Here is a 26376-nt window from a genome sequence, read left to right as displayed (position 1 = left end):
TACCACATCACTGTTTTTTTTTTTTCCTGGGAATCGCCTGCTTTACTTTATTATTAAATTTATATGGTACATTGCTGAGTCTGTTTTCCTTTTAAATCAGCATCTCTGTACAAATTTTTGCTTTAATGTGGCTCCTAGTATATTTATTAATCACCTGCAGACGTCTCAGGGACCAGAGATGATTAACAGATTCTACAGCATGAATTATAATTAACATATCTTTGACATTTATGTGGTTTGGCCTGACTGCTTTGTTCCCAACACCCTACTTTACCCCTACTAATACTGCCTCCAAGCAAAAACTGAAGTTACCTGTTGTCACAGACTGAGACGAGATTAGAACAGAGAATTGGAGATCTGGATTTAGAGCAATCTGTTGTCCATTTATCAGTCTCAAAGTCAACCTTACATACTTAAATTCTCTACATCTCTATGAACTCCCTCAACTGTAACAAAAGTAATTTCAATTGCTCTGTATGCAATCTATCACTATAAGCTGATGTTCTCAACAACCTACCCACCTGATAATTTTTGTTAATATTAAATGATTCTGCATCTTTGTAATGAATTAAGAAAGTTGCCAAATTCAGTTTTTGACTTCATTCTGCAAAATATATATCTACAGACTTTATTGGGCCGTGCGCTTGTGAAAAGTAAACATTAGATATATATGGCAGATAAGTTTTCTCATCTCTCGGTAACTCAGGAAATTCTGTGTCATCACCGTAATATTCTCTTTTTTTCTTCAAAAGTGCTATAAACTTGCAGGACCTGCTTTCCCTGCAACATGCAGAAACACAGCAAGCTGCACCTCTCCAAGGTTCCTGCATATACTACTCAGAGTAGAGAATAAATCAAATTTCTGAATGCACAATTTCCAATTCTCAAATAATGCAGAAAAGAGTTTTCCAGATAGCTGCAACCATTCTCAAACTATTTACAAGAAACCAGACCACATGACACACAAATACAATTCTGACATAGGCCAAAACAGCAATACTTTAAAGATATACATTCATATACTGCAGACATTACCCTCTAAAGATTCAGCAACTGGAACCTAATTTAACTAGATGTACTTACTGAAGCTACTGAGGTCCACATTGAGTGGAAAAGATGCCTTTTAGAAAAGATGAAAAGTTAGGAGCAGTATATTTACCATTTTTCAAAGGCAGAACAGGATCTACAGCTCTGTAAATATCACAAGTACCAAGGTAGAAGTCATTCTTGTGGAGAACCTAACACTTCTAAGATGCAGCAATCTGTGACCACATCTAAAGCCCACTGGTTTGTAGCAATAGCTCTCCAAGTCACAGCAAACTCTGAGAACTACCCTCCTATTGAGTATCCCTAAGAGCAATGACTGTACCAACTGAGGTACCCTCCTAGGGCACTTTGTGAGAAAAGCCAAGGAAGGCAAAGCCCAAGACTTTTGCGGTCTACTCATTCGATGGGGAATTCTTCCTTCTTGATGTAATGGTATGCTTAGAAGACAGGGGAAGCTATCAGCAAAGAGATCTACTGTATTCAATGTCTCTTTCTTTGTTTTTAAAGTCTATGATCAGGTTCTTGGGAGGTTTGCCCAAAGAGGACCCAATCCTAGAGTTATCAAGAATGGCTTACTTCAACTCATCTTTGAAGGAGGAGAGCCTGAGACACAATGACTGGTACAAATGCATGTCTGAGACAATCGTATCCTGGGAGGCAGGCCAAAAACAGGACATCTAGAATGGCCTGCTTCAATGCATTCTTAAGGAAGACAACTCAAGACATGACTGCTGCAAGTATATATCTTAGCCTGCTTTCCTATCCACAGTAACAGCAAAGGCCAAACTGCAACAGGTACAGTGTGGAAGCAATTATTTAACTGCCTTTTTCAGACCATCTTCATTTCAAAATCCAGGAATACCAAAGGCTGTACAGCCTGATTTACAAGGGAGGATTGGAAAAAGGACAAATAGGCCAAGGTAATGTCAACATTCCTAATGGTATAAGAAATGCATTCCTGCTAATACTTTCCAAAGCTCTAGGCTACCTCTTGAGCTGCATGACAGAAAAGTTTCAACTCCAGAACCTATGCTGAACTAACGATATCACCTAAGAAGCTACCTTGATATGCTTAGTACAGATGTCAATCTACTCTGCTGTCAAAGGTAGAGAGAAAGAATCGGTCTTCTTAGAAGCAAGGAAGCTTAACTGATGGATTCAAACTGCAAAGTGGTATTCTCAATGACAGGTTGTGTGGGGAAAGGGGAAACAATCTAAGGCTCCTCATCTTTCTTTCCTACATACTGGTTTAAATATTTCTGTAGAGGGGGAAACAGGCCAGTCTATTGGGATTTCATGAACCCGAATATTTATGCAAAGGGAGGGGGAATCACCTGGAGGGCAGCTACAGGGAGGGAAGGTCTTATTCACACCTGTCTGTAGTACAAGAATCTTAGAATCCACAGGATCTCCCTTCTGGAAGGAAAGAAGTGGAAACAACACATCCCTGTATATACCAAGCTATAACCAGGGGGCCTGGGCCCACCAAGTTTAGGAAGAAACAAGCATGCAGCAAATAAGACAGATCTGCTAACAGGAAGTGCTTCAACATTTAAGGCAGCACACACCAGAGTCAGTGCCTAATAACAAGAAGCATTTAATATGGACAACAAAATGTTATTTAACAATGTGCTGCCACACACAAGGGCAGGTCCCATCAGATGATCAGACGCAGCACGGTACATGCATGTCCAACATCTAAGCCATCTTTATTGGCTAATATGGCAAAAAAAGATTGTTGAAACTCTTTTCTACATTGGGAAGGGGACACACGAGTAGATTATCTGATCCTGAGTTTAACCACTAAGTCTTTAGATGAGGAAATAATCACTCCGAGTAACCCAGATGAGTACAACCAAGCTTAAAATGAGTTAATATGAGAAGCCCAGTGTTGGTACTCTTGTACACACCCTTCCTGTAAGGCTGCTCTTGGGGGGCAATGATTCTCTTTGTAAGGTGACAGTGGTTGGGAGGTTAATTCCCAGCTAGCTAAGGGGAACCTTGAGACTTAGGAGGAACATTAGGCTGCCTCATGGATGAGTTTGTAGGCGAATGCTTTTGATGACGCATGGTATCCCGAGGAAATGCCTCCTTATCCCATCTAAGAATATATGCAATGCCCTCCTTTTAGTTCCTGAGCTTGGCATCCTCCAACTGCATAACCTTCTGGCTTGTGAAGAACTCTAGTGTCTTCACCTCATCCCGTGGGCGGCTGGAATGAAGTTCTGGCATCTCATAGACCAAATAAAACATTGTCAGTGTGGGTCCTGGTTTGTGATCTTTGACCCTCAGAATATACAGACAATGTAGATCGTAAGTTTCAATGGAGATCGTAAGTTTACCCCAGGGGTCACATCTGTGTCACTGCTAGACAGGGGCACAGTAAACTAATTCTATTATATAAGGGGACCTTCATTGTGTCACTACTAGACAGAGGCTCAGTATTCTAAATTTATTCTGTACATTTTTGTACCATTTCATGGGGTGGCAAAAGCCACATCACTATGGCTAGGCTTACAAATGCCCCAGGGCAGATAGCCTAGTACTAAACTATGAAACTATGTCAAAAGCCAACTATGTTTGAATAGTTTTAAGCAATGTCAAAAGCCACCTATGTTTGAATAGTTTTAAGCAAACAGACAGATAAATGCACTGGCCCAGATTACTTTCAGCAGCTACCTTTGGCACATAAGACAGATTAGTTGACATGGACCTTCTAGCTTCATGAAAAAATAAGCATTGACTGAAATTCTGGAGTTCAAATACCCTTCTGGCAGAAGTGATGACAAACAAAAAGACAGTCTTCCAAGAAGCATACTTTTAATCTGTTAAGCAGCTGTTTCAGTGGAGGATCAATTTTATAACACAAAATATTAATCTACTGGGGGTGGGGGATCTTTGAAGGAAATAAGAGAAAGGTGCTACTAAGAAGGGTCTTACAAATCTTTAAGGATAAAGGCTCGTCTCCCTGATTAAATTATGAAAACATCTGTTATATTAAGTTTAACGGAGGGTTCGCTCAAGCAGATGTCAAAAATTGTCAACTAGTCCACAATGGCTGTTAATGGAGCAACAAGATTATCTAATTTCTTTACAGTTTCCCATATGGTGAGAAAAAAAAAAAACACGACCATTACTTTTTTTAGTCTTTCATGTTTGGTCTGTGGACAAAGTTAAGTATGGACTATCCCATTTGGGTAAGGATTCCTGGCCATCAGTGATACTGAAGTGACCCAGCAGTTTGATAAGCAGAGTGAAGGTCCAGGACAGGCATGTCAAATGAATGACTGAGAAGGATTCTGACAAGCTTCAAACATGCAAGCTTCTCCAGAAGATAAGGTAGTAAAAAAAACCTCCTGGACTCCTTGGTGACCTTGGTTTGTGGATAGGTATTCTGGAGATCCAAAGAGTTGATCCAGTGGGAAGGACGGACTGCACTGTGCCCACACAGAATGACTCTATTGAGAAAAATGGATTTATGCAACTCATATTGGTTTTGGACTTGAGGAATTTGGTCTTCTAGGGTACTAGAAAGTATATGGAATAATGGCTAGATATAATTTGCTATGATGGGACTTCTTGGATGATTAATTTTTGTAGGAGGTTAAACACCTCTGTATTTGCCAAACTCTTTTGTTGTGGGATGTCAGGGAAAGGGAACAAGTGGGGGCTGCGGAGGGGTGTGGAACACCTGCCCAGTGCGATGGTCCAACAAACAGGAAAGTAAAGATACAAACAACCCAAATGTGTTTACAGTAGAGCAGCTGGGCAAAGCCTCAATGATTACTTGGATGCCCTCCAAGAAATGGACCATTCAGCCAAGGCTGTGTGCCGAGTACTGGAATTGTTCTGTGACCACAGTAGTTGCTTCCAAATCCTCTGGTGTACTTCTTCAGTTCTCCATACCAAAACAAGAGGTGGTGGCTGGACAATGGATATTAGAGTTTCAATAAGTCAAGAGTCATGTTTTCTTGTTTCAGCCTCTTGAATTTAGCTTTAACTGCTGGACCAAAAAGTGTCTACCACTGAAATGGACAATAAAAAATATCTTCATGCCCTTAGCAAAGTCCATAAGTTACAGGAAGTATGGTGGCAGAGAGCCCTTTCTACACCATCTGCATAATAATGGGCTGAGTACAGAGTGAAAATGGAAATGCAGAACATGGCTAACACCCGAGACTGCAAATTAAACTTCAAATCTCCCTCAAACAACCCTTCTAGTGACAGGCTCATCTCATCATCCAGCTCTACCTGGAAGCCAAGCATATGAGACAAGTAACATCATAGCTCTCAAGTAAAAATGAAGGATGCTTCTTGAATCTGACTGCCTGGGGCCCCTTGTCCAGGGTACCGACAACTGAACTCTGACAGGTTGGATCCTTTCTAAGGGCTCCACCTGCAACAATTAATTCAAGTTACGGGTCTCTCTCTACAAAGCTTATCTGGTGTTTGGAAGGCCAAATAATTATGCCTGACTTCTCTAGAAGATGTGGCACAACATCACTGTTCTCCAACATTATTCTCATTATCAGGATAATCACTATCTTGAGTGGGAGGGGGAACCAACCAGAAAGTATGCTGAAGGTGTACAAGGCCTTCTGCAAGATGATCTTAGGAGAGGTGGGGGGGGGTCAGCAAGTTGTTATTCTTTCTGCCTTATCACTTCCAAAATCTCTCTGAACTTGGGATCATCTCAGGGGAAAACACTGGAAAAATCAACACCCTTGTCAATATTTGTCAAATAATTTTCTGAGGAGAATCCAAATGCTTTTCCAGTGCATCTCAGAGGAGAAGGATCCAAAGGCAGGAAGGAAGAATGCACTACAAGATACACATTGGCTAGTCTGAAGAGACACTAAGACCCCTGAATCCTGATCAAAGAGGATGAGGACCAAATGTATGAGACAAATTCCGGTCTCTGGAGGAGGCAGGATTTTGTACAGGCAACAAAATGAGGCAAATGCAACATATTGGCTGCAACATCAGTACTTTGCCGGACCATGAGTACAGATGTCAAGACACACACTGACCACACAGCTGACAGTGGGGGGCACTGACACAAAAGAAAAGAGTGGGGGAAATTCATGATGCCTTGGCCAAATTTCCCAAGTAGTATAAATACCACCTCAGGTCTCCCTGAAAAAAGGCTACTAGCCTAGTGGAACTAACCCTGTCAACAAAGAATAAATAAAAAAATAAATAAATAAATAAATAAAGGCTGGATGAATGGCCTTAGCAACATTAGCAGTGATCCTGAAGGGAGTAGGCCCCAAGCCCCAGGTCACGGCTCACTCAACATCAATGGCATAAGCACAGAGAAGCAGTTGGTTCTGGCAGCTATGTCAGTGTCAAAGGTTCTAACCCCCAATGGCTTCAAGCCAGAGAATGGGATGACAGCTAACAGTGACACTGACAAGAATATCAAGATAAGCACCTGTGAGATGACATTCATCCTCATTGGAACTGAAGCCAGAATGAGAACCTAGAAAGAGAAGAAGAGCTCAGTAAAGATGAAGGTTCTCTGTCCACTTGTGAACCAGATGGGGAAGGGCTTGAGACAAATTTGCTAAACTTTGAGAAAAAAAATCTCCACAATAACCAGTACCACAGATGCAGTTACACAGCTCAGGAGCCGGAGGAAACAAAAACTTTCTTAGCTCAACATCAGATAAAGAGGACACATTTACACTTCCAGAATATTAGGTGATGATTGTGAAACAATGTTGACTAGAAGCTAATGAATCACTGAAAGGGAAGAAAGGTTATTCAGTCCTCAGTTTCCTTGCGCTAGGACAAGAAGACTCTCCAAGTTGAAATGCATGATCTTTTGGAGCTCTTTCGGGTTTGTTCAGCATATGTGTTCTGGTGTGCCTGTTCCTATACTTAGGCTGTTCAGCTCTGGGCTCAGCACTTCTGACAGGAGAAGATGGATTCAAAAAGTGTGCTGAAATCAAAGCTCCATCTGCAGATGGGATTGAGCTTTCACTGTAATTTTCCAGCAACAGCAATTTATTTCTTCTGTCGTTTACTGTACCTGATATGAAAGATCCACAAATCTCACAATCTTCCTCAAAATGATACCCAAACAAAAGGCACACAATGCACCTCTGTAATGAGATGGGATGGTACAATTTTCCAGTTACTGAAACAAAAACAAAGAAACCAGACTAAAACAGTGAAAATATGCAAGAGTTCTATAGTAAGCTGAAAGCTTACAGGAACTCTGCATGTACTAGCAAAAACAGTAAAGTCAACAAGACTGAAGAACTGCAAACAAACTGAAACTCCTTTTTTAATCAAAGAGCAAAAAGAATGTTTAAAAATATTTAACAGTCAAACAATAGAGCAATAGCAAAATTGTTAAGGCATAGCAATATGCCTCGTGATAGTGGATGAAAGAAATCATATTAACCTTAAAATTACCAGTTAGAAAGTGACAAAACAAGATAAAAGAAATATCAAAAATAGAAAAAATAAATAAATAAAACTCATTAAGACAGAGAAAGTGAAGAGTATCCTGAGCTCATCTTCTCTGACGTGAGCATTTGACACAGCAGAAGAGATTTAGTGAGGATGCTTGTTTGCAGTATTATGGGTAAAGGGGGAGGCAGCAGCAGACTATGAACATTTCAGACCCAGAGCTGTTCAAAGTCCTGCCTGCCTCATAAAGGTTGATGAGGGCAGACCTCATTTCAGATCCACTAGTCCTAATTGTACTTATTCCACCCAGAGCTCATCATCATTTGCATGCTCCTAGCATCCCCTTATTTGTCAGAAATCCTACTGCAATGCCTGCTGTGCTGGATCTACAAGTGTGCACTGCTACTGCTATGCACCCAATATTTTCAGCTGTAGTAACTGCATACTCTTGTGTGAGTTTATTCTCCCAGACTCCCAAATTGCAAGAATTGGGATCCTGGGCCTTCTCCAAGTAAGGATCTCTGAAAACAAACTTCCTCAGGAATATACAAATGTATTTATGTATTTATTTAATAATTGTTTACTGGGAAAGTCTGACTGGACCAGAAGCATCCATTTCAGAGGAGGCCCTGGGAAAAAAGCTCCACAGTCAAAATATTTCAAAAATCAAGTACAGATATTTTCAATCACAAAGTATCATGTTACATTACAAAACATCAAGTACAAATATTTTAAATCGCAATGTATCATCTTACATTACAAAACATAAGAGTGAAAAAATGTAATGAGAAAAACATAGAACATGTTTCAGAGTAGAGTGCAACGAAAAACAATATGAGTTGAAGAGAATATGCGAGGAAAAACTCAATATTCATATTATTTGTTACATAGATTAGTATGTGATAAATCAGAAGATTCTAATAAGATATTTAAAGATATATCAGAGATTACATGACTACAGACAGTGAGGTGAAACTAAGTGATTGTACTGCCAAGATGTATTATGGTTACAGAAGGAAGAAGGATGGAGAGAAGCAGATTATAAGAGTGCACGGTAGGGTATCTTTAGGTTGCTTAGGTGAATAGGGAGGAAAGAAAAAGAGGAAGAGGAAAGGTCTGCAGAGATGAAGTGAATAAGGTAAGGTAGTGGGAAAACAGAAGAGGAGTGGAGTAGGAGGTTGGAGGGTTGTGAAATGTGATATCGGTTGAAGGAGGTGGGTGAAGTATAGTGAACAAGTCCATCCAGGATTGGCACATAAGCAGGTCCAAGATTTTGTATGGTATTCTTTTAGGGAACATTTAAAAGTGGGTAGGTTAGAAATAGTTCTGTGGTTAGAGGTAACGAGTTCCAGTTTTTCTGCTACTGATTTCAAGTACAGGCTTTGTCCAGGGGATTTATTCGGTTTCTTTATGGTGAGAAGCTGTTTGTCTTCCGATCTAAGACTTCTTTTTGGAAAATATATGCTGTTTAAAGGGGTAAGAGAGCTGGGCAGGCTAATGGTTTGTGTATGATTTGTATGTATTATTATAAACTGAATGCAGAAACGGTGAAGGGGGAGTTCCAGCCAGCTAAGGGTATGCAGAGCTTTACAGTGATGGGTAAAGGAAGATTAATTAGTAGTAAACTTGGCAATTTTGTTATAGCAGCTTTCAAGTTTTTTTTTTATGGAGAACTGTAAAGTAGTTAGAATTTGTGCTCCATAGAGTAGGGGCAGTTGCTAAGTTTTGGCTAGAGTAATTTTTGTGGGTGTGCTCAGAAAATGTTTGTTTCTATATAGCCTAGTTTTTGATGTTTTTTCTTGATACTGCTTTGGATGTGGAGGTCAAATTTAAGATCATTTATTATAACTCCTAATAGTTTGGTATGGTGGACTAATTTAATTTCAGTGCCATTTGCTGAAAAGATTTTGAAAGATGCTGTGTTAGAGGTGTGAGTTTTGGGGGTAAACAGGAGGAGTTTGTTTTTTTGAGGGGTGAGTATTAGCTGTGCTCTTGTAAGCCAGGTTTCAATGGAGATGACAGCTTGTTAAAGGATTTATTGGAGGTGAGTTAAGGTGTTTGAAGAGCAGATAATGGTAGAGTTATCTGCATACTGAATCAAGGTGCCTTCACAAGAAGATGAATGTAGCTTATTGACAAAGATACTGAAAAGTAGACGGCCAAGGATGGATCCTTGTGGAACTCCTGTGGAATAGGGAAGGTATGCAGAGATGGATCCTTGCCATTTTACAGCTTGTTGCCTGTTCGCAACGTAGTCAGAGAACCACTGAATAGATGGAAAAGCTAGACTTTGGGCGGAAAGCTGATTGAGAAGTTTACTGGGAGAGTCCATGTCAATTGCTTTTGAAAGATCCAGAAATACTGCAGGTACAAGTTTAGAGTTGCAAGCTTTATTGACAGTGTCCGTTAATGATAGTAATGCAGTAGAGGTGAGGTGCTGTGGTCTGGCCAAAATCCATGCTGCATACTGGTGATTAGCTTATTTTGTAAGACATACTGGATAAATTGTTGATGAATACATATTTAAATGATTTTAGTGAGGGGAGACAGTATGGCTATGGGATGGAAATTTGTAATGTCAGTGGAATTAACTCCTATACGTAAGGGGGTAATGTGTGCCCTTTTCCATAAGTTATGGACATAGTTCATGACAGCAGTTCACTCACATCCCTCCTTGGCACTGAGGCCATAATGGAACCCCAGTAATCTAAGTCTTAGCAAAGGTCAAAATCCCTGCACCACACAGCCAGTACCTACACTGTAATACAACAGTTGTATGATGTTTCTTTGGAAGCATTCTAAAAAGAAGCATATACTATATAAAAATGGCTGTAGAAAAAATAAAGAAAGAAATGTTAATGTTTATCAGTTAAAGGGTATAGCTCTTTCAGATATAAACAGTACTGCAGAAGCAACATAAACAATATCAACTTTATCAAAGGTAAGACACACTTAAAACAGAAAAATTTCAAAAAAACAACAAATATTTAAAGGAGTTGTACAAAAACATGATAAGCATTTCAGGCTTTACCTGCGTGCTCGGACAAGAAGGCGTGATGCTTTCCCCTGCAGCTCAACTGACTGACGTAAACGATCCTCATTCTGCAGGATTAAAAGAAGAACAAAAATTGTTTACTTATATATTTTAATGCTCTTCTGTCACACCCTGGTGCTTCCTCTCTACCTGTAATGTTAGATTTACAGCCTACTATTCCACTCTCTTCGTCCCATAAAGGAGGCGTAATGCTGTCTATGCAAATTATGTGTGTGCACCTTCAAGTACCTCTACTGTAGATAATTCTTTTGTACTCTTCCACCATGATGCTCTCCTTGAGCTAAAACTTCCCAACCTCCTACAGGAGTTGTACTTAGATGCCCCATATCCCAGCCTTCTAGAAAGAAGCAGATAATTTATTCACATCCAGAGCACTGATCATGCTGTGCTCCAGTCTTACTGTGCAGTGCTACTTGTATGGAAAACCTTGTCTCATCAAATCTACAGTTCATCATAGGCAGACAGCATAAACAACTACTGTTACAACATAATTAAATCTTGGCATGGAATCAGCAGTCTTCAGTACTGCAAATAAACAACCTGAATGTGAAAAATTAGTTAAACTGAAAAAGTAAGGCAAACATCTGCTTTTTATTTCAATTTAAAAAAAAGATGGCTTTCATGTTTAAATTTTACTATGAGTCAGGCTACAGGCAGTTGCTCTCCAGACTGTCAACACAAAGAAATTTCACACCTCAGTAAAAGAGTGCTGGCAGGCCTGAATGAATATGCTGTTTTTTTCAATGACTACTATGAACATTTCTACTTCATGTTTTTTACACACTAAAACAGGGCAGAAGACTGACTGCAGATAAAGTTTAAGTTCGCTAGATTATGAGATTAGCTTGCTCTTGCTGAAGCTCCCCCGTTAGAATTTGCCTTCTTACATACTTTTTCCATTATTTCTTCCGTTCATTGCCTACTGTGGCAGATGGTTACACCTATACAGCACACCCTCCATGAGCTGTATCCTTACCATCGCCCTCCTTAATGTAACCCCATACTCAGTCTAAAAAGGTATTCTTATATTCTTTGCTGCTGCAAAACTAAATAGAAATTCCACCGTAAACCATACAATTCCTTTCATGATCTGAATAATACCACTCAACTGTAATCTTCAGCTGTGACTGAAAAGCAGCCACCAGCCACACCAGTTACCTTAATTGGTTAATAAACAACTAAGACGATCTTCCATGGAAAGCACACTAATTTATTCAGACTATCCCCATGGTGATGGTCTGCCAGCTACCATGTTTTGTCACACTGTACTAGTCTCCAAACAACTTCCCACTCTGTTTCAAGTGCAGAATAAACAGATGCATTACCAACTAGGACAGTACAAGACCAAACCCATTTTTAGTAACGTCAAAACTCCATATATTAGAAAACATTAAAAGAATTACAGCAGACAGTGCATTAGTACAGAAAAAACAAAGAAAAACATTGTTGGCTTACAACAGCAACGTGTTGCTTACATAAACAAGTATTTTATAAAAACTGTGTATGATTAACAGAAACATTTAAAATTTACACTGTCAACATATTTTTGAAGCTATATATTCAATTTTAGATTTTTGGGTCTATTTATTTCTACCAATTGGGAAAGTATGAGGCAAAACCCATTTTTAGCAACAAAAAAATCCATAAATTAGAAAATATTAAAAAGGTACAGCGATTAGTACAGGAAAAAGGCAATGAAAAAAACAGTTGTCTTACAACACCAAAATGTTGCTTGCAGTGGATATAAAAAGTGTATACACCCCTGTTAAAATGCCACGTTTTTGTGATATAAAAAAATGAGACCACAACACCAAAATGTTGCTTGCAGTGGATATAAAAAGTGTATACACCCCTGTTAAAATGCCAGGTTTTTGTGATATAAAAAAATTAGACCACAACACCAAAATGTTGCTTGCAGTGGATATAAAAAGTGTATACACCCAGTTAAAATGCCAGGTTTTTGTGATATAAAAAATGAGACCACAATAAATCATTTCAAAACTTTTCCCACCTTCAATTTGACCTATAACTTGTACAATTCAATTGAAAAACAAATCTGTTAAGGGAAAAAAATATATTAAAAAAAAAAATGTACAATAACCTAGTTGCATAAGTGTGCACACCTTTAAACTAATAATTTGTTGCAGCATCTTTTGATTTAATTACAGCATTCAGTCTTCTTGGGTACAAACCTACCATCAATTAAAGGGACTCTGATTAACCCCAAATAAAGTTCAGCTCTCCTAGTAGGATTTTCCTGACATTTACTCAGTTGTCTGCTACAGCAAAAGTCATGGTTTGCAGAGAGCTTACAAAGCATCAAAGGGATCTCATTGTTATCAGTCAGGAGAATGGCACAAAAAAATTTCCACAGCGTTGGATATACCATGGAACTCAGTGAAGACAGTCATCAAAAAGTAGAGAAAACATGGGACAACAGTGACGTTGCAAAGAACTGAACGTTCCTCCAAACTTGATAAAAAGGCAAGACGAAAACTGGTCAGGGAGGCTACCAAGAGACCTACAGCAACATTGAAGGAGCTGCAGGAATTTCTGGTAAGTACTGGTTTATGTACTACATGTGACAACAATCTCCCATATTCTCTATATGTCTGGACTATGTGGTAGAGTTGCAAGATGGAAGCTTTTTCTTACACAGAAAAACATCCAGACCCGGCTAAAATTTGCAAAACAATGCATCAAGTCTCCCAAAAGCATGCGGGAAAATGTTTTATGGTCTGATGAGACCAAAGTTGAACCTTTTGGCCACAATTCCAAAAGGTACGTTTGGTGCAAAAACAACACCGCATCACCAAAAGAATACCATTCCCATGGTGAAGCATGGTGGTGGCAGTATCATGGTTTGGGGTTGATTTTCTTCAGCTGGAACTGGGGCTTGAGTCAAGGTGGAGAGAATTATTAACAGTTTCAAATACCAGTCACTTTTGGCCCAAAACCTTCAGGCGTCTGCTAGGAAGCTGAAGATGAAGAGGAATTTCACCTTTCAAATCGACAATGGCCCAAAGGATACATCCAAATCAAGAAAAGAATGGCTTCACCAGAAGAAAATTAAAGTTTTGGAATGGCCCAGCCAGAGCCCAGACCTAAATCCAACAGAAAATCGGTGGGGTGGCCTGAAGAGGGCTGTGCACAAGAGATGTCCTTGCAATCTAACAGACTTGGAGTGCTTCTGCAAGGAAGAGTGGGCAAATATTGCCAAGTCAAGATGTGCCATGCCCAAGAAGACTGAATGCTGTAATTAAATCAAAAGCTGCTTCAACAAAGTATTAGTTTAAGGGTGTGCAACACTTATGCAACCAGCTTATTGTATTTTTTTTATTTTTTATATTTTTTCCCCCAACAGATTTATTTGTTTTGCAATTGAATTGTGCAGGTTATAGGTCACATTAAAGGTGGAAAAAGTTTTGAAATGATTTATTATGGTCATTTTTTATATCACAAAAACCTGGCATTTTAACAGGGTGTGTACACTTTTTATAGCCACTGTATATAAACAAGTATTTTATAAAAACCTTGTATGATTAACATTTACAATTTACACTGTCAACACATTTTGAAGTCATAAGCTCAATTTCAGATTTTTGGATGTATTTATTTAATTTTACAGACTAAGAGAGTATGAGACAAATCCCATTTTTAGCAGTGTCATATATTAGAAACCATTAAAAATTACAGCAACTAGTACATTAGTACAGAAAAAAGCAAAGAAAAATACTAGTTGGCTTACAGCAGCAGAATTTTGATTATATGAACAAGCAAAAACTGCGTATGATTAACAGTAAAATTTATAATTTATACTGTCAACACATTTTTGAAGTCGTTATGCTCAATTTTAAATTTTTTTCTTCTGATCAAAGCAATAAAAAATGATTATTTAGGAAAACTGTTCATTCATAGCAACTTTATACCCAACTTTAGAAGATTTTGTAAATTTATCATTTAGATATTAGATAGGTGCTGACAAACACACTTGGAAAGAGACTTTAAAACTTCCAAGCAAAGACGTGCCTTTAAACTGGATTGGGTAATGACACTAAAATATGAAGCAACAAAAAGCTGATAAGGGAGGTGCATGTGTTAACGATACACAACAATAATGCTTGACAGGGTGTATGTTACTGTGCAAATAATGCCTGCCCAGGGGTGTTCTGAGACCCAACGCTGCAGGCAAAGGACCTCTACACCTCTGGAAGGGGATTATTTACACAATAACACACACCCTGGAAGGCATTACTGCACTTAGAGAATGGAAAGGGCTATCAGTTAAATTGTTTTGTATTTGTTTTTTAAATTACTATATACAAATTCTCTACATTTTTGATGTAAAATAGTTCCTCAGCCTACTGTTTTAAACTTGCTATAGTACATGTTGCCAAATCTTTGGGGTTGAAGTCAAGGAACGCTGAGTTATATCATAATTCTCAAGTAATGAGGCGAAAATCTCAGCAAAATCAGGGACAAATCCAGAAGTAATCAGGGACTCTTAAAATATCAATTCTTGGATATTCTTTAACTTGACACAGTGACAGTATAAGAGGATATGAATTTGTTGTGTCTTTCGGCTTTTCCCGGTTAGGGGTCGCCACAGCGGAACTCCGGTCAGCTAATGATTGGCAGTTGATTTTTACGTGCGGAGTTGCCAGCCCATTCACGCATGTCTCCACACAGAAGGCGCTCTAGCTGAGAGTCGAACCGGTCAGCGTCTTACTGTGAGGCGACAACGCTACCGCAGCACCACCACCGCAGTATAAGAGGATATGAATTAATATACATTTTCTGCAGTAAAAAGTGCATAACTCTATTGTCACTGTTTATTGCATGTAATTTACCAATGTTTCTGCAAAAGACACCAGGTTTTAAGGGGATTAATGGAGGCACAGCTAGAATTTGAGTCAAGATCAGGGGTGTGCCTGAGGTGAGAGGTATGGACTTCATATCCTCCAGAAAATTCATGTTAACGTAAATCCTATTATAGCAACTTTCTAATTTTGCAAGAGCAATATTTAAACTCTGTCCATATTTTTGAGTCCCCCCCCCATTATTTTAGGCTTTATCCAGATTTCTTGAGCTAAGATGTTGAGAGGTATGGATACCTCTTAATTTAAATGAGTTGCATCCACTGCTCAATCACACACACACACACACTTTCATGCAAGCAAGCACCCATACACACACACACACACACACACACACACACACACACACACACACACACACACAGAAACAATCATACTCATGCACACACACACGCAAACATTTCTATTTTCTTTAATTATCAATTTGTTTTAATTTTACACTCAAACAGCAAAAGCACTGCTTAGCGAGTGTAAAATAATCGCTCGAGCGATCTCGCACTCACTTTCATGCACATATACCCACACACATTGGCATAAAAAGGCGCACTTTTCTTCGTTTCTTTCATATTTTTTTTTTATTTTTGGTTGCTTTAATTCTACACTAAACCGCAAAAGCGCTGCTTAGCGAGCATAAAATAATGGCAGTCATTAGCTTTGTTACAGTGAGAGCAGCATTCTCTTTTTTCAGAGGGCATTTCCTGTACATTAACAACTTGCTGGAGAATGTTCTTTCTCCATTCAGAGTGGAGATGTACAGGTCGCCCATTCTGAAAGGAAAATTAGTAAAGTCACATGCTTTTATTGTTGCCAAATGTGTTTTATAAAGACGTCATATAGATAACAGTGGCATGTGTTTAAAAGAATTTTACTGTGTATGACCATTAAAGAAATCTATGACATTTTATTTTTATGTCCCCAGATCCAAGCTTCTAACAATTTCTGGAGTGCAGAAAGTTCATGAAAATGCACAGGTCTCTTCCTATAAGCATGCAGTGCCAGTAGACTGTCCCAAATTTTAATCAATAACTGCAGCCCTCCACTTCACATCTAAAAACTCATCAGGTTTCTACATTAGTTAGAACCCTAGAGAAGATAACACTAGTGTTGGCATGCCACTGTACCAATATACAAATGTCTTCTTGTAGATAATTAACTCTCAATTGTTCGTACAAACAGAAGTTGCACAAATTGTGTAGGCAAAGATGAAGACTGGAACACATATCTTGTATGTCAGACTTATGTGATCTACAAATAAGAAACCACATTAGGAAGGCAAAATTCTTGTGTAATGACATTTTTGCAGCAGCTTACTGTCATGCCTCTCAAATTGCCAGAAGGCTATGCAATCCAACCTGTCCAGTGAATTAGAAAGCTTTTCTTTCAAAATATAAGATGGCAGAATACTTATTGCTGAAAAGACTGCACACATCTGGTGTGAGCTACCCTTAATTGGTTTAACTGGGTCTTGCAGTGGCTCCATCCTACTTTCTTCTGATTACTGCTGACCAGATTCCAAAAACACTGATGACAAAGTGGCCTTAGCAATAGTCTTTGCGCCCATCTTACATACTACCCTGAGTCTTTAAGGAATGTAAAATGTTGTCATGCATCTTTGGACCCAGATAATAACTCCAAAATAATGGCACACTCACTTTGGTCTGTACAATATAGCTATCTTTTTTTTTTTTTTTTTTTTTTTTTTTTTTAAATAATTTTGGGCCTCTTGCAACTGCCAACCTTCTGCCCCATTGCCATGACTCTGCTAATTTATCCTCTACCTGCTGAGATGATTATGACACCCAAATATGCTGATCTTTTTATGGGATATCTCGAACAAATGATTATTTATGATGGTAATTATAGGTTCATAGGTTGGTACTAGGCTATCGGCCCTAGGGCCTATACAAGCCTAGCCATAACAATTCCCTGGCTATTTCTTCTCACACTATTTACTTCCCTGGACCCCTGTCTAGCAGGGCGACTACGTGATCCCTGGGGTGAATTTCCTTTCTCCCATCCAATCATCAAGGTTCCTTTTGAAGAGGGCCAAAGAGGTGCTCTGCTTGACATATATGGGCAGACTATTCCATAGTCTGGGGAGTCTCTGGGTCAGGAACCTATCCCTCCAGCATGTTTTGTTTATTGTGATGACAAGGTTTAGATCCCTTTAGCGTGTGGCTCTGAGGGATTGGAATTTCTTTAAGTGTAGCATGTCCAACAGCTCTGGGTTTGACATGGCCTTGTATGTTAAGCAAAGATCGCCTCGGAGTAGAATATATGTGACACAGTATAGCTGGAGTTTTTAAGGCGGTCAGCATAGTGTAAATGCTTTACGCCTATGATTCTTTTAGTGAGGTATTTCTGCGGCCTTTCCAGTTGTTGCAGATGTCTTGAGAGGTACATACCAAATGGGGCACTGTATTCTATAATGGGTCTAATGAGGTATGAGTACAGTGGGACAATGACCTCCTTTTTTCTGGATGAAAAGCCCTTAGTGATGAGGTGTGCCAAATAGAAGGATTTCCCGACTGTTGTGGCAATTTGGTTATTGAAGGTGAAACCACTGTCCACCTGTGTCCCTAAATCTCTTATCACACTTTCGGTGTTTAGTCTACTGCCACCTATGTGGTAATTCATGGGTACATGTTTTTTTCCCCAAAGGGGAAAACTACATTTCTTGGCATTGAGCTTGAGCCCATGGCTCTGGCACCAAGCATCTGTTTCTGTAAGGCCCTTTTGTAGAGCATCCACATCATTTGGGGATTCAATAATGGCTCCCAGTTTGCAGTCTTCAGCGAACTTTTTTTGCCAGAGTCCCTTAGTATTGGCCTGTACTTCAGAGAAGTAGATGCCAAACAAGAGAGGTCCCAGGACTGAACCCTGAGGTACTCCACTTGTCTGGAGATGGATTTGGAGTCAGCTACTTTTACAGTGTGAGTTCTGTCAGTAAGCCAGTTGGCAACCCATCGAGTGATGCAAGGATTAATGCCCAGCTTAGTAAGTTTATCTATGATTCCAGAGTGGGGGATGGTGTCAAAGGCCTTGGCGAGGTCCAGATAGGCGGTGTGGACTGCCTTACCCTCATCCACAGCTCTGGAGACTGATTCAAAGAAGTCAATCAGGTTCAGGAGAGAGATTGGCCCTTCACGAGCCCAAATTGGGTGGGGTCCAGAGTTTTAAGGTTGCCAATATCTTTGTTTAGAAGTTCCATGATAATATGTTCCATGGCCTTGCAGATCAGGCTCGTCAGACTGATGGGACGGTAGTTCCCGGGATCCAAGGTGGATCCCCCCTTGTCTAGTGGGATAACTGTAGCTGTGCGCCACTCAGTGGGCACGAAGCCTGAGGTGAGGACATGATTAAACATGACACTTAGGTGAGGTGCCAGTTCATTTTGTAGTTCATTATAATCTATTTCTGGATGATAGACATTTGGAGACGATTTCTGGATGACAGCTGGATGATTTGGAAATCAGATGTTATACACCTGCAGGAATTTGCTCAATACCTAAATGAAAATAAGTGGAGTATTCAATTCACAGTCAATTTTGACATGGAGTGTATTTCATTTTTTGATGTTACTTTACAAAGGCAGTTGGATGGCACTTTAGCCACCTCTGTGTATCAGAAACCTTTTCACTCCAATACATTATTGCAAACCTCCAGCTGTCATCTAAAGCATACTTTCTGAAATATCCCAAAATCCCAATTTATGAGGATTTGCTTAGTTCCACAAATGAGTTTTTTTACATCAAGACAGTGGCTTAACAACTCGATTTGGTGAACGTGATTCTTCTTCTTCGCATCTTTTCCGAACCAGTAATGAGGTTAAAAACTATTGAGAAGTGATTTGTTAACCTACCATACAAATAAAAGGAACTCAGGCCAAAACATTAGATTTATTACCAGTTATGGAAGGAATACTCAGTATTTCATGAATTTGGTGCAACACCATTGGGATATTTTATTAGCTGATGAATGGCTAAGTGATCTTTTGAGTACTATATGTCAATTTTCTTTTAGAAGAGGTAAAACTCTGGGTGGTTATTTCAGTCACTATAAACATAACACATCTTTTTCTAGTATGATTCAGGGTACACTGGATGGCACTAAATTGGTTGCTTGCTTTCCCTGTAGTCACTGTTCATTTTGTACGCACATATGTCAAATGAAGGAATTTACTAGCAAAAATACACCCCATATTTTCAATATCAACATATTTGTCAACTATAGGAAGGATTGTGTGGTCTTATCTTGCTGTTTGTACATCCTCAGCATTTTATATAGATCAAACTTCCAGACCTAGGAGGTTATGTATATAAGAATATTTTAGTAATATCAGAAATAAACATTCCAGAAATGCTTTATACAGACAAACTATTAAATAATGCCACTGTCAAATTTCAATTTATAATTATAGACAAGATACATGGCAATAGAAATTGTAAGGCTGGTTGCCATAATATTTTAAATAAAAAAGAGAAAGATTGGATTGTTAGACTGGGTGGATTATTTCCACCTGGTTTGAATGACCACTTATGAATTTAATGTTGATTGGTTGGTTTTTGATGGTTGTTTGAAATCCACCCATTTATATGGGATCTCTAACTATAGTTGTTGTTACACATTGGTAAAGGCTTTTGGGCCGAAACCGGTCTGTGGACTGTGGTTTGACTTTAAGTCTTTCCTCTCACATTAGTGCAGGCTGTTTTTTGGTGGTTTTATGACACAGGAAGTGATCAGAGGATTTTGCAATGTTTGCCCCACTAATCCTTTATACGTGCTGACAAGGCACCAATGAATGGGTATAAAGTGGGGTGATATGAATGTTTGTCACCCCCTTCCATAAGTGATGTCACCCAGCAGCCCTACCCACCTTGACAGCAAATGCTGTCATCGATCTCATGTTTTCACTGAAGACTGCAGAAGCAGATACTGCCATATACCTCAGGTTTCTACTAGAGAATATACACAGTGTGTGCTTCCTAGGAGACATGTCCACAAACCTTCTCCCATGACAGCTTTTGCTCTTGTGGTGAATTTATTGGCATCCATGTCTTAAACAGATAAGTTGGTTACAATCACAGACAAGATTATATAATCATTTATTATATGCATTACAACAGGAAATGAAAAATAAAATACTTAGTTTTATTTCACTTTCAAAATGTAAAGAGTTGTGCAAGTCCTATTTACCAGTAACAGTAGATGTTCGAATTTCACACTGGCTCAGTAGCATATGGGTTCTGTGACTGGCCTGCGCAAACCCACACTGACAGCTTTCCAGGCTTCTGAATCCCCTCCTCTGACTCACTGTGATAGGAGATAGACTAAACCCTTCCCATCAGAAGAAACCTAACCCCAGTCACCGAAAGGCAGCTTTTGAGGATTTTAGCGTTACGTAGGAAGAACCAAGAAGCAAGAAATGTTGAAACCAGCCAATTCACAGCCAAAATGCACCAACATCAATAGCCAAAGCCAAACAACAACACAGCAAGGTCGGATACCATTGATCCTAAACAACATAAAGGGGAGATTGTGGGTGGGTGCTCAACTGAGGCAGTGTGAAAAACAAACCAAGCAGAAACTTTGCAGTATGAAGGGTGTGAGGTTCACTCCTTGAAATATATTATGCACCTAGTTCAGCAATAAAAATCAAACTTTAAAATACAAATTACAAAATAATAAAATAGTAGGTAGTCCACAGTTGAGTTAAAAATGGAATATCCTTTATTGAAACATACAAACAAATCTGAATTATTGGCATCTAAAACGTCTATCATTCTAATATAAATTCTAACATTTACTGTTCCAATCAGGACTTGTGCAACTGTACTACATTCATCATTCACAATGCCTCTGTGGCATATGGGTAGATTTGCAAAGCTTACCCTACTTGGGAGGAGGGAGGATAAGGATCCAAGAGCCCCTGGAGAATGGACTTCACAAAGCCTGCACTGGAACTTGAGAAATAATTCAGTTTGTAGTACTTTATAAAGGTATGAACAGAGGATAAGGCTGCTATTTCTAGAATGCTTCTCGAGTCCACTCCCTTCTAATATGCCACCAAAGACCAAAAGTCTCTGGTGGAATGGGCCTTAACCTTGTCTGGAACAGACTTACCATGGTAGGAGTAACAACAAACAAAAGCAGAGAACAACCAACAAGCAATCATTTTCTTAGAGACAAGATGACCCTTCTTATCCCCAGTTGTTAAGCTTTTTCTAAAGAGCTTAGTTGTGTCAAGGTAGAACCTGTGCTGTCTGTGTACATCCAAAGTATGCAGAATCTTCTCCCTCTCTTTCTCTCTCTCTCATTTTTAGTTTCTGGAAAGAAAACTGGGAGATTTATGGCTTGATTCAGGGTAAATTCAGAAACAACTTTTGACATGAAAAAAGGATTAGTGTGTAAAACAACCCTGGCCTTGTAGAAAATCAGATGAGACTGGCCCACCATGGCAGCCTGCAACTCAGAGGACTCGCAATGCAGATGTCACAGATAATAAGCAAAACAGTTTACCAAGTCAAGAACTTTACATCTGTCTGAAAGGCAGGTTCAAAAGGAGATGTCATTTTTTTTTTAAGAACAAAAGTTGAGATCCCATGACGGGGTCTTCATGTGCTACACTCTTTTCATAAACTGTCTGACCACAAAAAGAGATGAACAAAGGGGATCCATGGGTAGAAAAGCTAAGATGTCTGCAAGTTGTGCCTTAATAGATGCCCAAGATAAGCCAACACTGAGCAGCTCACACAAACATTTTAAAACCAGAGGGCAGACACCATACTGGGCTCTAGGATATCAGTTGAACACCACACAGAAAACATCTCATACTTGAAAATATAAGATTTTCAAGTTGCAGGTTTTCTTGCCTCCTTCCTCCTGCAAAACACTCATGGAACATGTGCCTAAAAGGTATCAAGATAGAATCATCCAGGCTGTCATCCTCAAGATCCAGAGATACCACATAAACCTGAGGAAGCAAAAGAGGGAACAAAGCCTGAAGGGACAACATTTGAAAAATGGGCACCTTCAGAAAAGTGTTGAGATGAGAGAGGTCTAGAATTGGTCTCCAAATACCCTCCTTTCTGGGTACTAGAACCATCCTAGAATAAAACAACCTCCCTCTTTGGTACACAGGCACCTCTTGAACAGCATCTTGATTCAAAAGGTCCCGAAGCACCTCTGGGAAAAGGGAGAGCTGCTCCTGAGGGGGCTGAGGAATACGCATAAAAGGGGGAAGGGATTTCCACACAATGAAATACTCCTGGTGAATAATGGACAGAACTCAGGAACACTAAGTAACCTGTAGCCAAGCAGGAAGAGACAGACAGAGAGAGAGAGAGGTGAAGAGAAAGAGGAATGTGGCTGGGAAGAACAGAATAATTAGACAGTACCTGGTTTAGCTGGAAAGGAAGATTTCTGAGGCCCTGAAGTCTGAGTAGCCTTAGCAGGAGGAGCCCACTTGCCACCCTTTTTGCCCTTAGGAGGTGGGTGACACTGCCTGAGAACAAAGACTGGCTTATTGGGGTAGTTTCTTTGAAATTTAGGAACTGGAGAAAAAATTCCTGTAAAGGCTTTCCCTTATCCTGAAGGGACTTAAACAAATCATCAGCAGCTTCATCAAAAAAGAAGTTATGCACTCACCATAATGTTCCATCTGTCTTGTTGCCTCTCATCTGCTTTTCAACCTGTGGGTTTCGGATCTAAGGATCGGATCCGACTTGGACGCATATCAAAGCTTCAGGCTCCCACATCTGAGCTCCTCCCCTACCCATAGTGCTCCTCTCCTCCAAATCCCTTGGATCAAGTTTGCTGCATCAAATTAGATCCTCACATTATAAAGGTAGAAAGAAATATCTAGAGGCAATAGAAGAAGTCATGAAGGAATACTTCAGGAGCTCAAACAAAAAGAAGTATTTGTCCAAACAGAAAATATTCCATTAAGTCCTTCCAAGGACCGGTGGATGGAGAGAGGGAAGGCTGAAGAGCAAATAAGAGGCAACAACACAGATGGAATGTTATGGTGAGTACATAAGTTCTTTATCTGATGTTGTTGCCTTCATTTACTCTTCAAGCAATGAGACAGAGTCCCCAGCTACAAAAGATCTTGGGTGGCCCTTAAGGAAGAATATTCCTGAGCACAGCAGAACCAATGGAAGCCCTGTTTCTAGAAATAAAGTCTAGTTTATAATGTGAAATGAAGGTATGTTGGTTTGACCAAGTAGCTGCAGCACAAACTTTATCAAAGGGAAGCTTCAACCAGAAGGCCGAAGAAGTAGAAACAAATCTAGTAGAATGGACCTTAATGTGACATGGTAAGGGGATGCCCTTTGTAGAATACACAAGTTTAATGCGTAACTGGTAAACCAATGAGCCAGAGTAACTGTGGAAACTGGTTTACCCAGCCTGGACTTGAAAAAGGTAACAAAACGTTGGTCAGATTACCTAAAACTTTTGGTTCTATCTAAATAGAAGCCAAGTTGTCTATGTACATTCAATGTATGAAGTAGACACTCTCCTTTGTTTGAAATGTAGGAAAGAATACAGGCAGATTGATAACCTGGTTTATGTTAGCCTCGGAAGCAACCCTGGGCCGATAGTGAGTAAAGTAACTCTTTGTGAAAAATTAAATATGGAGGCTTGCAAGACAAGGCTTGCAATTCAGATACTCTTTTGGATTAAGTAACAGTCACCAAGAAAATGGTTTTCCAGGTCAGAAACGTAAAATCTACCTTAGCTGAAGGTTCGAAGGCAGACGAGACAAGAGCTTGTGAAACTAAGGTGAGATCCCAGGGAAGAGCAGGTTCCTTAATAGAAGGGCGAAGAAGAAAGGTACCTTTTAAGAAGGTCTTGCACAACTTGGATGAAGTCAGAAAGAGAAAATGTTCCCATATATGGAAATTGGAAATGGCTGCCAGTTGCAGCTTCCCTGTTAAAAAAAATTGGCCCCATTACGACAGACATTTGCTAGGAAGTCCAACCCAGCAGGAACCAGGGCTGTAAAGGGATCAATGTTGTTTTGAAGAGCCCAGATGAAGAATCTCTTCCATTTCCTATTGTATAATTTCCTAGTGAATGCTTTATGTGATGCAATCAGAATTTTCCTAACTGGGGAAGAAAACCTGGGAATTCTTGCCATCATTGGAAGTAGAGTAACCAAGCGGTTAAGTTTCAGGTTCAGAAGATCCAGATGGGAGTGTCCCGAAGGGACGAGACAGAAGATCTGGAGTGAAGTCCAGAGTCCAAGGTGGAGAAAGTAACTGAGACCAAAGGAAGGGGAACCAGACTTGTCAGGGCCAAAAGGGAGTAATGAGGATCACTCGGCACTTCAACTTCTGAGTTTTTTGCAGAAATTTGGGAATGAGAGGAAGAGGGGAATAGGCATAGAGCAGACCGATGGCCAGACATGGACTAGAGCATCTCTGAGTGTCTGTACCTGGGGTGGGATCAGGGCAAAAAACTCGCTGCACTTGGTGTTGGAGAGAGATGCAAAAAGATCGTAGCAAGGTTGACCCCATCTCTGGAAGATCATATTTGCCACTGAAGGATTCACAGACCACTCAAGGCATCAGAACGATCCTGCTGAGCCTGTCCGTCAAGATGTTAGACTTCCCTGGAATGTCCATTGCTATAAGAAAGCAGGTGGAAGAAAATCACCAATTGCTACAACCTCACTGCTTCTCAACACAAGGGGTAAGACCTGGCTCCTCCTTGCTTGTTGATGTACCAGACCACTGACATGTTGTCTGTTGAATAGCAATAGTTCCTGTTGGAAGAGAGGAATGAAGGGCTTGCAATGCAAGAAGCAACGCTCTAATTTCCAGAATGTTTATATGCAGTCTGGTCTCTGGGAGGATCATGTGCCTTGGACCATTTGTCCAAGATAATGCCCCCCACCCAAATTGGGACATGGCCTTGGGAGGGGGTAAGATAAACGGATGGCCCTGAAGAAGATCCCCGGATTGGATCTACCACAGGAGAGACTGTTTATATGCCCGTGAAATCCTGATTGGGTAATTTAACAGGTACAGCAGAAGAGACCACTGTACTGCTAAGGTCCAAAGTATTCTCATGTGAAGGTGAGGTAATGGCACCAAGGTGATCATGGACCCCAACGCCCTAAGGACAAGACTTGCTGGGGGGGGGGGGGGTGTCCATTATCTGTCTGACATGAGCCCTCATGGTGGAAATTCAGTCCTGAGGAAGAAGAGCTAAAGAATGAATGTTGTCCAGACAGGCTCCGATGAAGTCTATGACTTGGACCGGTTGAAGATGAGACTTTTTTAGGTTGATAGAAATGCCCAACATCGAGGCTACGTGGAATAAAAAATTTCTGGCTACTCGAAGTTGATGCCTGGTGGGAGCAGTTAAGAGCCAATAGTCTAGGTATGGAAGCATCTGGAATACTTGCAGTCTAAAGTTAGCTGCCACGACTTGTCATGTATTTTGGTGAAAACCCTGGGAGCTGTGGTGAATCCAAAAGGCAGTACCCGATAATGACTGGCTCCTGGCCGGAAGAAGAGGAACTTTGTGGAGCGCCTGTTCATCTTGATGCGACAGTACGCATCCTGAAGGTCTATTGAGCACATCGAGTCATCCTTCTGCAGGAAGGGCAGAATGGACTGTATAGTGACCATTTGGAACTTTGAACTGGCAACCGATTTGTTGCCAGTGGTAAGGTCCAGAACGGGCCTGAGGTTCCCTGTGTTTCTGGCCACTAAAAAGAATCTGGAGTAGATGCCTGACCTGTTCTGGTCTGGGGTAACACTTTGGATGACTCTTTCAGAGCAGCTTCACAATTTGCAAGGCTGCAGCCTCCCTCTAATTGGGTAGAACATCAGGAAGGGATTTGCTTGGAAGGTGTTTTTGGAAAAAGGTTATTAAAATTATATCCAGAAGCTATTCAACCCCCATCAGTCTTTTGTGATGGCTTCCCAGGTGGTTGGGTGTAAAGACAAACATCTCCTGACTGCC

General features: G+C 40.1%; 1 protein-coding gene across 2 annotated transcripts in view; it reads right to left on the bottom strand.

The window, feature by feature from the left end:
* Positions 1–26376, bottom strand: part of NAPG (NSF attachment protein gamma) — a 975476-nt gene that overhangs the window by 385613 nt on the left and 563487 nt on the right. For both annotated transcript variants that reach the window (XM_044067357.1, XM_044067358.1), the window contains exon 8: positions 10499–10569. In XM_044067357.1, the coding sequence (XP_043923292.1) occupies positions 10499–10569 (71 nt within the window). The remainder of the gene's footprint in view (positions 1–10498; positions 10570–26376) is intronic.

Source organism: Protopterus annectens, chromosome 3.part1, assembly GCF_019279795.1.
Source record: "Protopterus annectens isolate FY-2018-M chromosome 3.part1, PAN1.0, whole genome shotgun sequence".
Taxonomy (NCBI): domain Eukaryota; kingdom Metazoa; phylum Chordata; order Ceratodontiformes; family Protopteridae; genus Protopterus; species Protopterus annectens.
Note: the sequence above shows the minus strand (reverse complement) of the source record. Positions and strands in the feature narration are given on the sequence as shown.